General features: G+C 33.1%; 1 protein-coding gene and 1 long non-coding RNA gene across 6 annotated transcripts; both read right to left on the bottom strand.

The window, feature by feature from the left end:
* Positions 1-586: 586 nt before the first annotated feature.
* On the bottom strand, positions 587-2,126 carry LOC120089168 (uncharacterized). 2 transcript variants are annotated; one of them, XR_005485087.2, is made up of 3 exons: positions 1,702-2,089; positions 1,319-1,527; positions 587-784 (listed from the first exon to the last, which is right to left on the bottom strand). It is a non-coding gene; the product is annotated as an uncharacterized LOC120089168 (long non-coding RNA). The 2 variants fall into 2 exon arrangements; XR_005485086.2 differs by lacking the exon at positions 587-784 and having other exon boundaries at positions 1,099-1,527; positions 1,702-2,126.
* A 2,077-nt stretch (positions 2,127-4,203) lies between these two features.
* Positions 4,204-11,755, bottom strand: LOC120074968 (mitogen-activated protein kinase kinase kinase YODA-like). 4 transcript variants are annotated; one of them, XM_039028108.2, is made up of 14 exons: positions 11,595-11,747; positions 11,436-11,521; positions 10,123-10,232; positions 9,421-10,034; positions 8,491-9,222; positions 8,109-8,196; positions 7,945-8,007; positions 7,239-7,399; positions 7,039-7,114; positions 6,534-6,593; positions 6,353-6,460; positions 5,684-5,923; positions 5,150-5,241; positions 4,204-5,040 (listed from the first exon to the last, which is right to left on the bottom strand). In XM_039028108.2, exons 3-14 carry the CDS (start codon positions 10,123-10,125, stop codon positions 4,524-4,526), a joined length of 2,754 nt encoding a protein of 917 aa, XP_038884036.1. In that variant the 5' UTR covers positions 10,126-10,232; positions 11,436-11,521; positions 11,595-11,747; the 3' UTR covers positions 4,204-4,523. The 4 variants fall into 4 exon arrangements, with proteins under 4 accessions (XP_038884036.1, XP_038884021.1, XP_090166482.1 ...); XM_039028093.2 differs by having other exon boundaries at positions 11,436-11,755; XM_090310356.1 differs by lacking the exons at positions 11,436-11,521; positions 11,595-11,747 and adding an exon at positions 11,138-11,335.
* Between the last annotated feature and the right edge of the window lie 2,975 nt (positions 11,756-14,730).

Below are 14,730 nucleotides of genomic sequence, written 5' to 3'. Positions count from 1 at the left end.
ATGAGAGTATATTGTCTACCTCAAGTTTAATGGTTACATATACAAAAATTGTAAAATATATACACTACAAGAAATTATGTTTTTTCCGACGAAAAAAATCATCGGAAAAGTCAAAAAAGCGTCGGAAAAGCCTTTCCCAATGCTTTTTTGACGGTTGGCAAGATCATTGGGAAAGGCCTATCTCGACACAAAAAAGTTCATTCGTCGGGAAAAATCAATCTCACGACGCTTGGAATTGGGAGGAGATATGTCGATGCTAAATTGTTAACGTCGACAAAAGTCACATTTCCCGACGCCAAATAAATACCCTATGCCAATGCCACTTCTTTAGCGTCGGCAAAAGGTTGGATAATGGAGGAAAAGCCTTTCCTGACGCCAATCTGATTTAGCGTTAGGATGGTGTCTGGAAAGGTTTCAAAATTTTTCATATTTTTTTTTGTTTTCCCCGACACCTTAAAATTTGGTGTTAGGAATGGTTTTTTAATATGAATTTTTTCTAATTACTAAAATTCAAACATATTAATTTTTTAAAAAAACAAACAACAATTTAAACGAACTTGAATCTTACAAATTTAAATAAATAAACTAAAATCAACAAATTTTACATTAATTAGTTTTTATTACATAACATACAATTTAGTTTTGCAAAGTTAATTACAATTACATCTTATCCATGAACATAAATTCCAAAATACCTACAAAATACAAATCTACATCACATAATATACACAAAACATATCTTGATTTTTCTCTATTTCTTGCTTGAACATAAACTTCAAGATACCTATAAAATACAAATAACGCAATATTAATACAAAATTTAAACATAACTATGTATTTATCCTTATATCAATCTCAAACTCAATATAAAACTTAAACATAGTAATATAAATAATTTCAAATAAAATTTAAACCCTCGCGACCTCAAACTAAATGCATTATTTATTCTCAAATTCAATATAAAACTTAAATTCAAATCAAACTCAAATATGTGAATATAAACTACTCCTTACTAATTACCATCCAACGAACTCTCAACTGTGCTTTTCTTATTAGATTTGTGCAATTAGATTATATCCATTCAAAGCCAAAAAAAACTTTTAGACAAATTATTGTAACATAAGGATTGTAAAGAAATTACATAAATTAAAATCATTTCCACATATTTATATCCATTACTAGCCATTACCAATCCTAATCAAATTGACGAAAGAGTTTAAAGGGACATATTAGCTATGAGCTAGACACAAATGCAGAATTAAAGGTTAATGAACTACAATTCCAGCAACCACACCAAGATTTTAAAGGATTAGACGACCTTAACACTTACTGAACGTCACCAAAACATCTTCAAACCCGCTGGACAGCAGCGATTGTCTCGCCAAATTCTGAATCTAACCTCGAAACATCACGGGTAATTTATTTTAAGCCAAACATCATGAGAAATGCATCTTGAGCAGCTTGAGAAACCAAACCCATAAGCCCATTACTCCCATCACCATAAACAAGGTCCAATCTCCTTGAAACCTTCAACAGAAAAATGGATAGGCAAGACTAAAATTTCACCCAAAAAAAAAAAAGAAAAAGAAAAAATATCACGTGGGTTACAGAAAGAGAAGAATTTCACCCAAAAAGAATCTCCCTCTTTTCCAAATCATTTCTTGCTTCAAATTTTTTTTAGGGAAAAAAAAAATTACAAACCTGGAAATCAAAGGGCAGTGAGGCTTTAGGTGAGAGAGGGGGGAGGGGGAAGAGCAGAAAGGGCATAAAGAAGGAAAGCGGAAGGGGCAGAAAGGGGGAGGGACAGGAGGGCGGCGGAGGGGCTCAAGCGGGCGAGTTTGAAGAAGGTGGCGGAGAAGGGGCAGCAGACGCATGGAGAAGGGCGAAGGGAAGGGGTCGAACGGCGCAAAATGAAGGAAAAGGAAAGAATAGGGCTTTTAAAAATCTTCTCCCGACGGCTTTTAAAATCTAACATCTATTGTAAATGGAGGAATATTTTCCCGACGCCGAAAAGGACCGTCGACAAAGCTTGTCTATATAGCATTGGGAAAAATCCTCAAAAAAAATTATTCCAAAGCCATTTTGCCTGACGCCAAAACTAACAGCGTCAGCATTAAAAAATCATTGGGATATCTCTTTTTCCCCAATGATGTTAAAATTGTTGGGAAAAGTCATTTTCCCAACAAATTTTCGTTGCAATAGCCAAAATTTTATGTAGTGATGTGAAGTTTATTAAGTTGACAATCATGTTGAAAATCTAAGAAAAATATGTGTGTAATTGGATGGTTAACTGAAAGTTAAACAAACAAAAATAGCCTAACGAAAACCTAACTTCCTTTTTAAGTTATAAAATAATGCAAAATATATTCTTAACTTAATAACTCAACTCCATAACTTTTCTAACTCCATAGAAATATTAACTTCAAACTTCATAATTCAATTCGGTGTTCCAAATAATCTCATTTTGTTCAAATAAATTTAGAAATATTAGTACTTTAGATAAATTACCAAACATAAACTCTATCATATTTAGATGATTAAACTTAAAATCGAGAAACTTTTCAAATCTATTAATAACTCACGTGCTCGTTAGACATTAACACTTCATTGGTGTTAATGAATATTCTAAAATTAAATTATACAACTTGCTGAAAGTGCATTCCGAATGTATAAATAGTTTATATACACTACAAAAATTAGCATTGCATTAAGATAAATGGTGAATACACCTTAAAAGTTAAAACTAAAGCCTTGTTTAGTAATCAATTGGTTCTTTAACTTTTTGTTTTTGAAAATTAAGTCTAACGTTCACATTCTAAATTTCATTTTTCGTAATCTATTTTTTATCAATATTTTAAAAAACCAAGCTAACTTTTGAAAACTAAAAAAGAAAAACAGTTTTCATTATTTTTAGAATTCGACTAAGAATTCAACTATTATGCTTAAGAAAGATGCAAATCTTTGTAAGAAATGAGGGGTAAAACAAAAAACAAAGTGATGATCAAACAAGGGCTAAATTACTGGATTTGCTAACAATGGATGGTATAAATAATCCAAGAGTATACAAATGCACACGCAATAGCATCTCAATCACATCTGAGGATGGTAAAGATAAAACAATTTATATATTGTTGTGTATAAATATCTACTATATAGCAACTACATATTACATTATATTACGTACTAAATAAAAAGAAAATTAAAAATTAAAAAAAATTTAAAAAAAATAAGGGAAAATTAGAAAGAAACCAAAACCAAACATGTTGGACCAAATGGAAACTAATTTAAATAAAAAGGGTAAATTAAAAAGAAAAATATGAATAAATTAATAAAATGATGGGATAGTAATAGTACATATATAATTGTAAACATTTGATTATAATAAACAGTTTTGTGAATATTTTATCTCCTTGATATCTATTTATAAATATTTCCCCTATGACCATCTCTCCAAATCACAACAATAGCTGATTTTAAAATTTTAAAATTTGTGCCTCAAGTATGAATAACCTCCCTACCTATTTTTGCAGTAGTCTATTTATTTATATTTACTTAAATATAATGATGGACCTATCTTTATAATAATTTGTCATGTATCAAATTATAGTTGGACAATTTTACAGAATTTACAAAGATAAGAAATGCATCTAAGTTTTTTTCTAAAAATAAAACTCCCAACTCTACTATATCCATTATGTGACTGTTGCGAGAGATTATCCTTCAATGCCAGAGGTCAATCTATCAATTTACTGAAAAATGGAGTGCAATCAATAATCAGGTCCAAACTAGACATAAAATGACAGCCATACCAGAACTTCCATAAATCACTGTAGGAAACTTTAATTCCATGCGCTGTACAAGTTCTTGATTCTCTCAATAAGATTCATAGATACTAAAGCCAGTTCATTCCTTCAGCAAGTGTACAGCATAATTTCTCTCCTTCCCCCTTCTCCCCCCCCCCCCCTCCCCCCTCCCCACCCCTTTCTTTCTTTTCCCTCTTTTTGGTAGAAAGGAAGAAGGTTCAGAGGGGGGAGGTAATTACCATTTGTTCCTTTAGTCTTTCTATAAGATTATCTAAAAAAATGTACATTTGTCACTGCTGTAAATGCTTTTCCTAGTTCAGGAACTCCATGGGTGGGTACTTCTCTCTCTCAATCTCAAATAACCTCCTTTTCACATTGGATCATCAGAAATCATCCCGCTTGAACAAAACTAAAAATTTTGCATCTCAGATTAGTTGGTCAGATGATAAATCGAACATTTGAAGACTGTACAAACCGATACCGCAGGTCATCACCAGATCAAATCGCACCAGATGTTAATTTAGTCACACAGCTGAGCCTTCTTAGCCTTCAAAAATCAGAATGTATAAAGAATTTATCTCCCACTGGTTCGGTCTACTATTCCTTCCCCCCTTCTTATATTACGTCTTTTGGCAGTAATAGTTATGGTAATAGTCTTTCCAATCCAAAGAAAGCTTCTTACTCCTGAAAACTAGCTCTAGTAGGTGGATGCATTCGGAGTCAGATACCATTCATGCGGCTGGACAATGTAGCACTAGGATTCAAATCAAGAGAAGGGTTTGTTTTAACATGATCCCTCAGGAGCTGTCGAGACACTCGGTCAGCCAAGACCTGCTGGCCATCATACAACTCACCATAAGCAGGCCGTCCAACCTGCTTTCCCAAGATATCGTTTTCTGGTATCATTTCAGAGAAGATGTGAGCCCCAGGCTGCAACCCTCGAAAAATATCGGGGTTTGAATCATGGAAGGAGATACCGCAGCTGAATGGACTACTATTTAAGGACTTCGGCATGCTTCCGAATCCCTCTTGCAAGAATATAGCTTGTTTCAGGTGGTTGTAAGGAATTGCACCACCACATGCTGTCAAAGGTGTGGACGAGCCCGAAGTGGTTCGTGGACTTGAAATAGGTGAAGGAGACATTCTTCCACTGGGATGTTGAGAGGATCGTGAATGCAAAAGAGGGCTTCCAATTGGTGAAACAGGACATGATATGTTTCTGGGAATATTGATTTCACTGGATGAAAAGTGACATCAGAATTAATCTTAGCCTCAGTCAGTAAAATATTATTAATTTAATTATTTTTGGTTGGGGATTGGGTAGGCCGTTGGGGGCAAGAGAGAACCTGGCATGAAGAACAGCTTTTGAGACTCTTGAAGAATGAACTGCAAGTCTACTATCCGAGTCCATAGAAGTAGTCCGTGATTGACCAATACCCTGGAAGTGATCAATAGACAAAACTCAACCAAAATGAAAAGGAGGGAAAATAATAATAATAATAAATAAATCATTTACAGAACTAATGAAACGAAAAATGGTTTTCTGTTTTAACAGCTGAAGCACTAGAATCTTTCCAAATTCTAATTCAAGTTTCATAAACTCACAGCTGGACCGCCGGACCGCCAGTCCGCCGGTCGCTTAGCTTAGCTTAATATTCGACTAAAATATAAACATATCAAAAATAAGAATCCAACAAGACAAAAACAGTAAGGCAGCAAAACATAGCTCAATCATATGCACCATGCAAATCAAGAGAAGCTGTTATGACTTATGACCACATCTCCAGTAAAATTGAACAGTGCAGACAGCAACAAAACCCGCAACCACAAGAGAGCCATATGCTGTGATGAATGAAAAAGCAATGTGAAAAAGTGTGTACCAAAATTTTCACTCCGTTTGTAACTCCGGGAGTTGTATCAGAAGGTTCAGAGCTCAAAATGGGCCTCTCTACAGGTGCAGCATGTTTGACAAAAGGATGCTCCAAGAGTTGAGCAGCTGTAGGTCGATGATGTGGGTTTCGTTGCAGACATAGTCTCACAAAATCCTTCCCATCATCTGAGAGGTGCTCTGGAATTACTGGGAGTTCTTTGCTATTACCAATCTTAAACATCGCAGCAACCTTTTAAGCAAGAATATAAAATGTCAACACTGTCAGAACAAATAACAAGGTACTGTGTAAGAAATGTGAGAGTAAGCTTCAAAGAAACGTTCAACATAGACCACACACGAACCCAAGAACTTTCAGAAGAATAAACGATAATGTGCAAAATAAGACACGTGCGTTCAAATTACAATCCCAGTAGGAAGCTTCTTATAATAATTAAAATAAGAGATTAAGCAAAGCTAAGCGACTAGCGGTTTGATGACAAAGTGTATTATACAAAAGCCTTCAAAATGATTACTGGCAATTTAAATGTGCTTTCGCATAGAGATTTGATAACAAAGTGTATTTCCTAATGTTAAAAACACTTTTATAGTTTAGATATTTAAATTTCCTAATGTTTAAAACACTTTTATAGCTTTGATATTCAAAAGCGTCTTTACTTACCCCTTCATACTGGCTCCAGGGTGGTTTTGTAGTAGCCATCTCCAGAACGGTACATCCAAGACTCCAAACATCAACGGCAAGGTTGCAACCATTTGAGTTCTTTATGACCTGGGAAAATATTGGGTCAGACATATGAATCATTTCCATATGATTTTTACTTAAAGATAAAATAAATTCTCACCTCAGGTGCCATCCAGTAAGGGCTGCCCTTAAACGATAGTGGACATGATTGGCCTGTGATCTGGAAAACAAAATAGCAAAACTTTTTAAAGTGAATTCTAAAATATGTAACGTAAATATAGTAGATAAATACGAAATGATAAAACAGAATCCTGAGTTTTCTTATATACGTTCTTCAAGAACATAATAGAGGGAAAAACACACGCACACAATTTAATTAAATACTATCGAATAGCATTCTATTTCCCATATTACAATAGACTCCAATTATTAAATTCTAATAATAAGGTATAATTTTGGTATGCACAATAGTTGATAATTGATATATATATATATATATATATATATATATAGAGAGAGAGAGAGAGAGAGAGAGAGAGAGAGAGAAAGAAGAAGAAGAAACAACTAGCTCTATAAATTTAATGGATGGAGAAGTCAAAACTAGAAATATTTTCAAAGCACGTAATTTGAGGCATAGTAAAAGTAAAAATTGTGAGCCATCTTACATGCTTCGCCATCCCAAAGTCTGCCAATTTAACACGACCATTAGGGTCAACGAGTATGTTTGCTCCTTTAATATCCCTGCAGAGGTTAGAAGTTCAATTGTGTACAGAGTCCCGCAAACAATTTACAATAAGATTGTAGCAGCCAGTACACGCATGTGTCAGAAAAACTGTGGGCGTAGATGTTTAAAAATCACAATTACCTGTGCACCGTAGTTTTAGCATGCAAATATGCAAGTCCTGATAGTATTTGTTGAGTATAGTTACGAATTGCTAGTTCCCCAAATTGTCCATACTCTTGAAGTAATTTATAAATAGAACCACCAGATACATATTCCAGATATATATAGAATTTATCACCCACCTGTTAAAAATAATTTCAAATTATTAAAATAAAATTATTATCATTATTGTTATTGTTATTATTAAAAAGAAGAAGAAGAAGAAGAAGAAGAAGAAGAAGAAGAAGAAGATTATATAACAACTTAAATCCAGATTCCCAACTACACCCATTGTATGCAGCAAAGCTGGTTGATTGGAACCTAAATTAGGTTTCAAGTCAATCCTATAAAGTATAGATGCTTCACCTCCAAGACTTTTCTTAACTGAAAACTGTCAAGTGTCAACTACCTAGCCAAGTTAACAAATAACGGTAGCTACAACAAAGATCATAAAAAAAAGTTTGTTTTTTTTTCCTTTTGTTGGTCCAGAGACAATGGGTTCTGGTGTTCAAAAATGCAACTGAGGTGCTAAACCAAGTTACCTCTCACCATCTCTCTCCAATATTTCATCCACGGAAGGGAGAAGGGTTTTCTAACTTTTCTTTACCAGATGACCAATTCATCTCAACATCTTCCCTTCATAATATTTTAAAGAGAATACCGCTAATATTAGAAGCAAAATACTCACTGCTTCGGAACCATAATACTGCACAATGTTGGGATGCCTCAAACGACTCAGTAAAGCAATTTCCTGCCATAAAATAGAAAAATAAATTCTTAATAAAACATAGAAAGTTTGTAGTGTGAAAAACAGAAGCACTAGAACGGATCCGCATAAAATGAAATGTGTACCTGCATTAATTGTTTAGCACTTTCCTTAGACTTTGCATCATCAGAAAATAACGTGACCTCCTTCATTGCACACATCTCTCCACTTTCGCTAAATGATTCCAATAATGAACCAAAAAATAAAATAAAATAAAATGGGAAAGAAAAAACAACAGAATGTTAAGTACTACTATCTTATCTGTGGTAGCAAAATCAACAATGTTAGGCACAAAAAGTGACAGACCTCCAAAGTAAGAGAAATAGATGGCATCAATACCATAATCAAGGTATCATAATCACTTATATGGAATAAGCTATAAGTCTACCACATCATAACTAGCCTTGACAATGAACAAACTTTTGCCTGAATCAATGACAGTGAAAAATTGAATGTTTATTCACATACCTATTAAAACCAACATATACGTGCCCAAATGTGCCCCGACCCAGAAGCTTCCCCTTTTTCCAGCGTGAACCTGGGCTTACTGGAGTCTCTGTCCTCCCTGGACTCCTAGGCACTGAAGGAGATGTCACTGCCGAATTTGAATGTGAAAATGGAGAAGAGTTTGAGATTGCTATGGGAGGAAGAGGCAAACGATGAGTTTGTTTCTCATCAGGGCAGCATGTCTGTGACTCAGTAGGTGGAGCCCCTGCTCTAGGATGAATAGGTGTGACAGCACCACTTTGAATTCTGGAACTAGGGCCGGGGCTAGTCATTCTTGAACTGGGTACAGGAGAATATTCGGGGCTACCCCTACTTTGTTGCCAAAAGAAGTGGCCCGCCATATCACCTCCCATAGAGTTGTGCCCTGAATTGTGACCAGAGCCAGGACTGGAACAAGGGCCAGATCCACCTAAAATGACATCTGGGTGAGATTTTCCAGTCCAAACAGCAGCGTTCATGACTTGCTCAGTGCTAAATATCCTCATGGGACTTCTAGAGGGACTAGACATTGAACTATCTGGTGCGCTAAAGAATGCCCCATGGCGAGGAACTTGTAGATTCGTTACGTTGCTGCTTAAAGGCCTCCGTTTAGGCATTGAAGAATTCTTATGAGGAAATGGAAGACTCTCCGCTTTCTTGCCCTCTTTTAAATTTATTTGCACGAAAGTAGGAGACTGATCTTTGAGAGTTTCACTTCAGAAAAATCAACCAAAAATGTAAGGGACAAGTAAAATGGTAAGTTAAAAACAATGCTCCAAATGCAAGCTACCTGCTGTAGAACAGGGACAAAATGATGCAAGTAACCTTATTCAACCATTCAACAAAGACTATGAACAATGAAACGGACTCCTAGAATGAAAGATATAGATGAAATAAAGGTATGGAGCTTACCTAGGTTCAGTAGAACCTATCACAGTTCTAGCCCCAATGTCATAATCAGTTGCCCGAGGACTACGTTGACGTGAATCAGTGGGATCATCACTATCACTTGAGGACTCACCAAAGACTGAACCAGTGACCAAATCGCCATCCAAATCTGCAGGATCTGGCCTACTTCGAATACAAGCAGGTCTGGGGAGGGGTAGGAATGAAGATGTCTTGGAGCTTCTCTCTAATTTGGATTTTGCTGTCACACTAATCCCAGAATCTGTACGACCTACACCTACAGGGTGCAAATCTGGAAGTGGAAGTTTATGAGAACATGATCTTTCGGCAAAACTTTGACATCTAGCTACTTCTTTGGAAGGTGATGGTGATCTTGATATTGGTGATTTGGACCCCTTCTCAGATATAGTGTCACCACCACGTTTACGAGAACTTCCTGATCTGCTGTTTACTTTACCTTCAGGTGAATTCTTAAACTTTCGGTGTAATGATTCTATGAAACTTTCCTTGCTCGTTTTCTTCTTCACGTCTTTGGATGACTTCCCCCACCATGAAGGCATTTTTTGTTTTAATCCTAAATTATGTGGAAGAAGCAAAGAAGCGGCTCTAAATTGAGCTCTCTGCAGAGCGGAAATATTTCGTAAGAATAGATGCTAAGAAGGTATTACGCTTCCAAGACATCCAACAAGTAAACGATACCCTTCATACCATAAGTAACTTTCACCCCATAGACACGCTGGTAAAGCTGTGACTGAGTATCCAAACTACCACTTCAGCTAAAATTTGAGAAAGCCCAATAATCAAGAACTTACAAAATCCTGCATGAAAAGGAAGTGAAAGTTTGAGTGTTTAAGAATTAAGATATCAAGAAGATGATGTATCTAATACATCATTCTATTGATTATTATAAAAACTAAAAATTAATCAAATTAGAATTGGATAATATATATATATACACACACACTTTTAAGAGAAAAAAAAATGCCCTGGTAGCCTGAACGAAAAGTAAGCTTGTGCATGCAGGAAATTCAGGATTTCACGACGTCAGATAAAACAAACATGTTTCAAGCAGATTGTACATCCATTAAATTAATATTCTTCAGCTGCAATACTGCAAAAACTGGGTAAGATTGTATTAACCTTTTGAAGTCTTCCACTGCACACACATTACTACCGAGAATCACAATCTTACAGTTCGAATCTGAGGTTGAAAATTGAAAGGTAGAGATAAGACTATTGGACAATTAGCACATTTCGTAGTTGATATGGTCCACAATCACATAATACCTTTGAACCTTTAAATTAAGAGGATAGTGGAGAGATTTTTCAAGCACTATTTTTTACTGTCTAATAATCCCCAAATCTACTTCTTAATTGGAGACGGTCAAATTTCTATTATCTTACCATCTTATCATTTTGATAAATTTGAAATATTTTTCACAATCCCCAAATCTACTTCTTAATTGGGTTATGACATTTTGTCCCATTCCCCACGTAATTACTTTTATTGATATAAAATATAGTCCTTGATCGGTATTAAAAGAGAGGTTTCAATGATGGAAATGAGAAGGAAAAAAACAAAACAAAATAATAACAATAAAGAATCAAAGTTGGCAAGCAACTTTAAACCCTCCCAATAAAGGAAAAACTAATGGTTAATGAGAGCTTGAGATCATCAATGTACAGCGCCAAACAAGTAAAAACGATAAGAAAGTAAACATACCCAACACATAATCAAATCCAACCTCTAATCGCTTATGTAGTTTGATATGAACCCAAATTCCCACTACAACAAAATGAACTGAACCATTTACTTTCAAATTTCCTCCTTTTCTTTCCCACAGCTGTTTAGCAAATCAAACAACGAGCTACACGTCCATATCCCTCAAGATCAACTCTACGATACAGATCTACCAAGAATCTAATACAGATAAACTAGCACACAGTGACTAACGAAACTAAAACCAGATAATCAGTAATTTACTAAAATTAGATTAAAGACTGAAACAAGGAAGTGTTACCTCAAAATTTGGAAACTGCAAATTCCAGTAGAATCCCACTATAGTCGCCCAAATCCTAGTGAAATAGACTTCCACAATAATTCAAACTGAAGATAAATTAGTAGAATCGAAACCCTAGTAATCTGAAATCACAAATTATCAGAGCCGAAGAAGCGTTACATCAATCAATCTTCACCATTTCATGTTGAATTGTGGGATTGAGAAAAAATCGCGTAACGAAGGTGAAAAAAAAAAACAAAAAAAGAGAGAGAGAGAGAGAGATGAAAGAGAAAAAGAAAAGACTAAAGAGCGTATGCCTCAGCGACGACATGGAGTTGTCCGAAAGTTGATATTTTTAATATATTTTAAGAAAAAAAATGCGTAAATAAAATAAATTATTTCATCCAATTCATTGCTTTGCTTCCTTCTTTCTCTCTCTATAACCTGTCACCAAACTTTAATAAACTTTTTTTTTAAATTCTATTTTAATTTGATTTTGTTTCTAATTTTTCAACTTTTTAATTTTTGAATTATTAATTAGTTTATTTTAATTGCTTCCGTTATCTTACGTGATTGTGTTTTCAACGTTATTTTATCTCAACCATATAATAGAAACATTTTCATGATAAAATATTTATGGTAAAGAGAAGAAATTTGTTGTAAAATAATATTTATCAAAGATTCAACTCAAATAAATCAAGTATTCTTCTTAAAAAAATTAATAAGAGTTGACTTTATATTCTTTTTATGGCGGCTAAAGAATATAAACACGTGAAAATTTATAACTATTTGTATACGTTTTAATAGTTTTAATAATATTTTTTTATCATATTAAAAATCATCCTAAAACATGTTTTTAATCCCTCAAAATTAATTTAATATTAGATTTTTTACTTTTAAATGTAATTTTTATATCATCAAAAGTAAGTTTAAAAGATTAAAAATATGTTTTATAGTGATTTTAAAAATGATAAAAGTTTTTTTAAATAATTTATAATTATTGATATCCTTTTGAATATGAAATGATATAATTTTCATTAAACAACTCAAAATTTGAATCATCCTAGTCATGTTTGTGTTAAATATCCTTAAAATATATTTTTTGATGTAAATTTAATATATAAAAATATATCATACTCTTCTCTTGACGTTGTTATTTGATAACATTATTACCAATTTCTTATTTTAAAAATTTATTAAACATCTTTTTTATTGGTTCCTTCCTAATGACTAATGAGGTTTTGAACAAGGAAGACATGAATAGAAAAGGAATGGTTCGAATACCATCTACTAACATCACCGAAAACATTGTTAAAATACCTTTACGAGAAGGTTTTATTGAAAACGTAAGAAAACATCGGGAAAGCAACAAGGATTTTTGGGTTTTAACCCTACGACATAGAAGAAATAGGAAAGGACCATATAAAACATAGAAGACATTTTATCTTAAATTCATCACCTCTAAGATAAAATGTCATGATAATTATCGTTAAGCTAAGTTCACTTTATTTTTTTCTCGTAAAACGAAAATCTTTGGTTAAGAGATATTTCTTTCTTTATAACACCCTTTTAGGCCTAAATGATGAATTTAATGGAGAAATTGTTTGTGAAATATTAAAAACATTACAATAGGGAAATAGTTATTTGTTTGTTATTTTCAAAATTACTTGAAAATTGTGATTTAATCACTTATAAATATTAGTGTAGTTGAAATCACAATTCACAATTTTGCAATTTTGAATGAGATAATTTATTTTTTATTCTAAAATATAAGTAATTTGTAAAATCGTAGTTTTTATTTAGTTTAATCATTGTGAAGGTTGAAATTGAATCATTATCAATCTTTAAAATAGTAATTAGCATTTTCAGAGTTATTCAAATCCCAAAATCATTAGATTTAATTTATGTGATAAGTATTAAATCCAATTTCACAACTTACTTTGTTTCATTTTAGGGGAAAAAAATAGTAACTTTTGTACTATGTAACCTAAGTTTTAAAAATATTCCTCAAATTTTAAACAAGTTTTTCGTCAAAATATCATTTTGATTTTTGTATTTTGAAATTTGTTCAATTTTAGTTCTTATATTTTCAAATGTTAAATTTTAATATCAATATTTTTCATTACTCTTAAATTTAGTCCTTCATAATTATTTTTTTTTATCAAAATTAGCTAAATAATAATTTAATTTTAATGTAAAAAATATAATAAGTGTATATATACATGTATTAAATTAAAGAATTATTTAAGGTACGTGGACCAAAATTAAACATTTGAAAGTACACGACTAAAATTGAACAAATTTTAAAGCGCAAGACACCAAAATGGTAATTAAACCTATGTGTTTTCTTCATTTAAAAAAAAAAAGGATTATCTTTTTTTTTGTTCACCCAATTTAGTCAGGATTTTCAAAATACAATTTTGAAAAATAGAAGCAAAATAAATAAATTATTAATACATAATTTCATTTTTTATAAAACAGAAAAAAGACTAATTATTAGTGGGGCCTTAATTATTAAGTAAATAAGTGATGATATCTAATGTAGTAGACTTCATCATTTTGTGTTCTTTACTCATTTATATTCTTTTAATATAAAGTTAGAAAAATCATATGGATTAATGCATTTACTTTTCCGATACTTTATTTTTAAGAAATCGAGTAACCAATACTTTAATATTAAAAATAAGTTAAAATAACATTTTAGTTTGAGACATATTCTATTATAGTCTTTAGCTCAGGACTCCACTATTTCTCGTATTTGGTTTGGTATTGCTTAGAGAAATTAATATACGAGCATGGAAAAGAGTGGTGTCGCAGCCGCTCTCTAAGTAAAGGTCAAGTCTCTCTTTCAGCTAGAATGTAAGGAAGTTGAAAGAAGCGCGAAAAAGGGTCAAACACGGTTGCTAGCAACACTGGGCAATTTACTTTATATCTACTATTATGTCTAGTTTTTTTGTTTCTATTCTGATTTTATTAGTAGCCATAATTGGGGCTATAATACTAACAACCAAAAGGTTCGAGTCCTCTTGAGACTGAATTCGATCTTCATAGATTTCTCGAGAGATTTTCTTACGAGACTAGTCTTGTCTCTAGCTCCACACTGCTTACTAATGAAGAAGCCTTATTGGACGAAATCAGAAAGCATAGGAAAGTCATTAGATTTTAATACAGCGCTTGCTTAGACAGCTAAGGTAGCCAAATAAGTTCGAAGTTTAGTTTATGCATGGTGAAAAGGAGCATCGGAAGGGTCTTAGCTCCAGAATATTTAGACCAAAAAAAGAAGAAACTGAACTTCAACCAACCCCAGACACTTTCT

The sequence above is a fragment of the Benincasa hispida genome, chromosome 1 (genome assembly GCF_027475165.1).
Source record: "Benincasa hispida cultivar pf3 chromosome 1, pf3_genome.v1.1, whole genome shotgun sequence".
NCBI classification, from domain to species: Eukaryota; Viridiplantae; Streptophyta; class Magnoliopsida; order Cucurbitales; family Cucurbitaceae; genus Benincasa; species Benincasa hispida.
This window is presented reverse-complemented; position numbering and strand designations above follow the sequence as displayed.

What these genes read in the sequence shown, in the direction of transcription:
- LOC120074968 (XM_039028093.2), bottom strand. An exon ending in GTGCTAAACAATTAATGCAG is followed by an intron (nt 8,008 to 8,108) that starts GTACACATTTCA and finishes ATTTTATGGCAG; the next exon opens with GAAATTGCTTTACTGAGTCG. An exon ending in AGTATTATGGTTCCGAAGCA is followed by an intron (nt 7,400 to 7,944) that starts GTGAGTATTTTG and finishes TATTTTTAACAG; the next exon opens with GTGGGTGATAAATTCTATAT.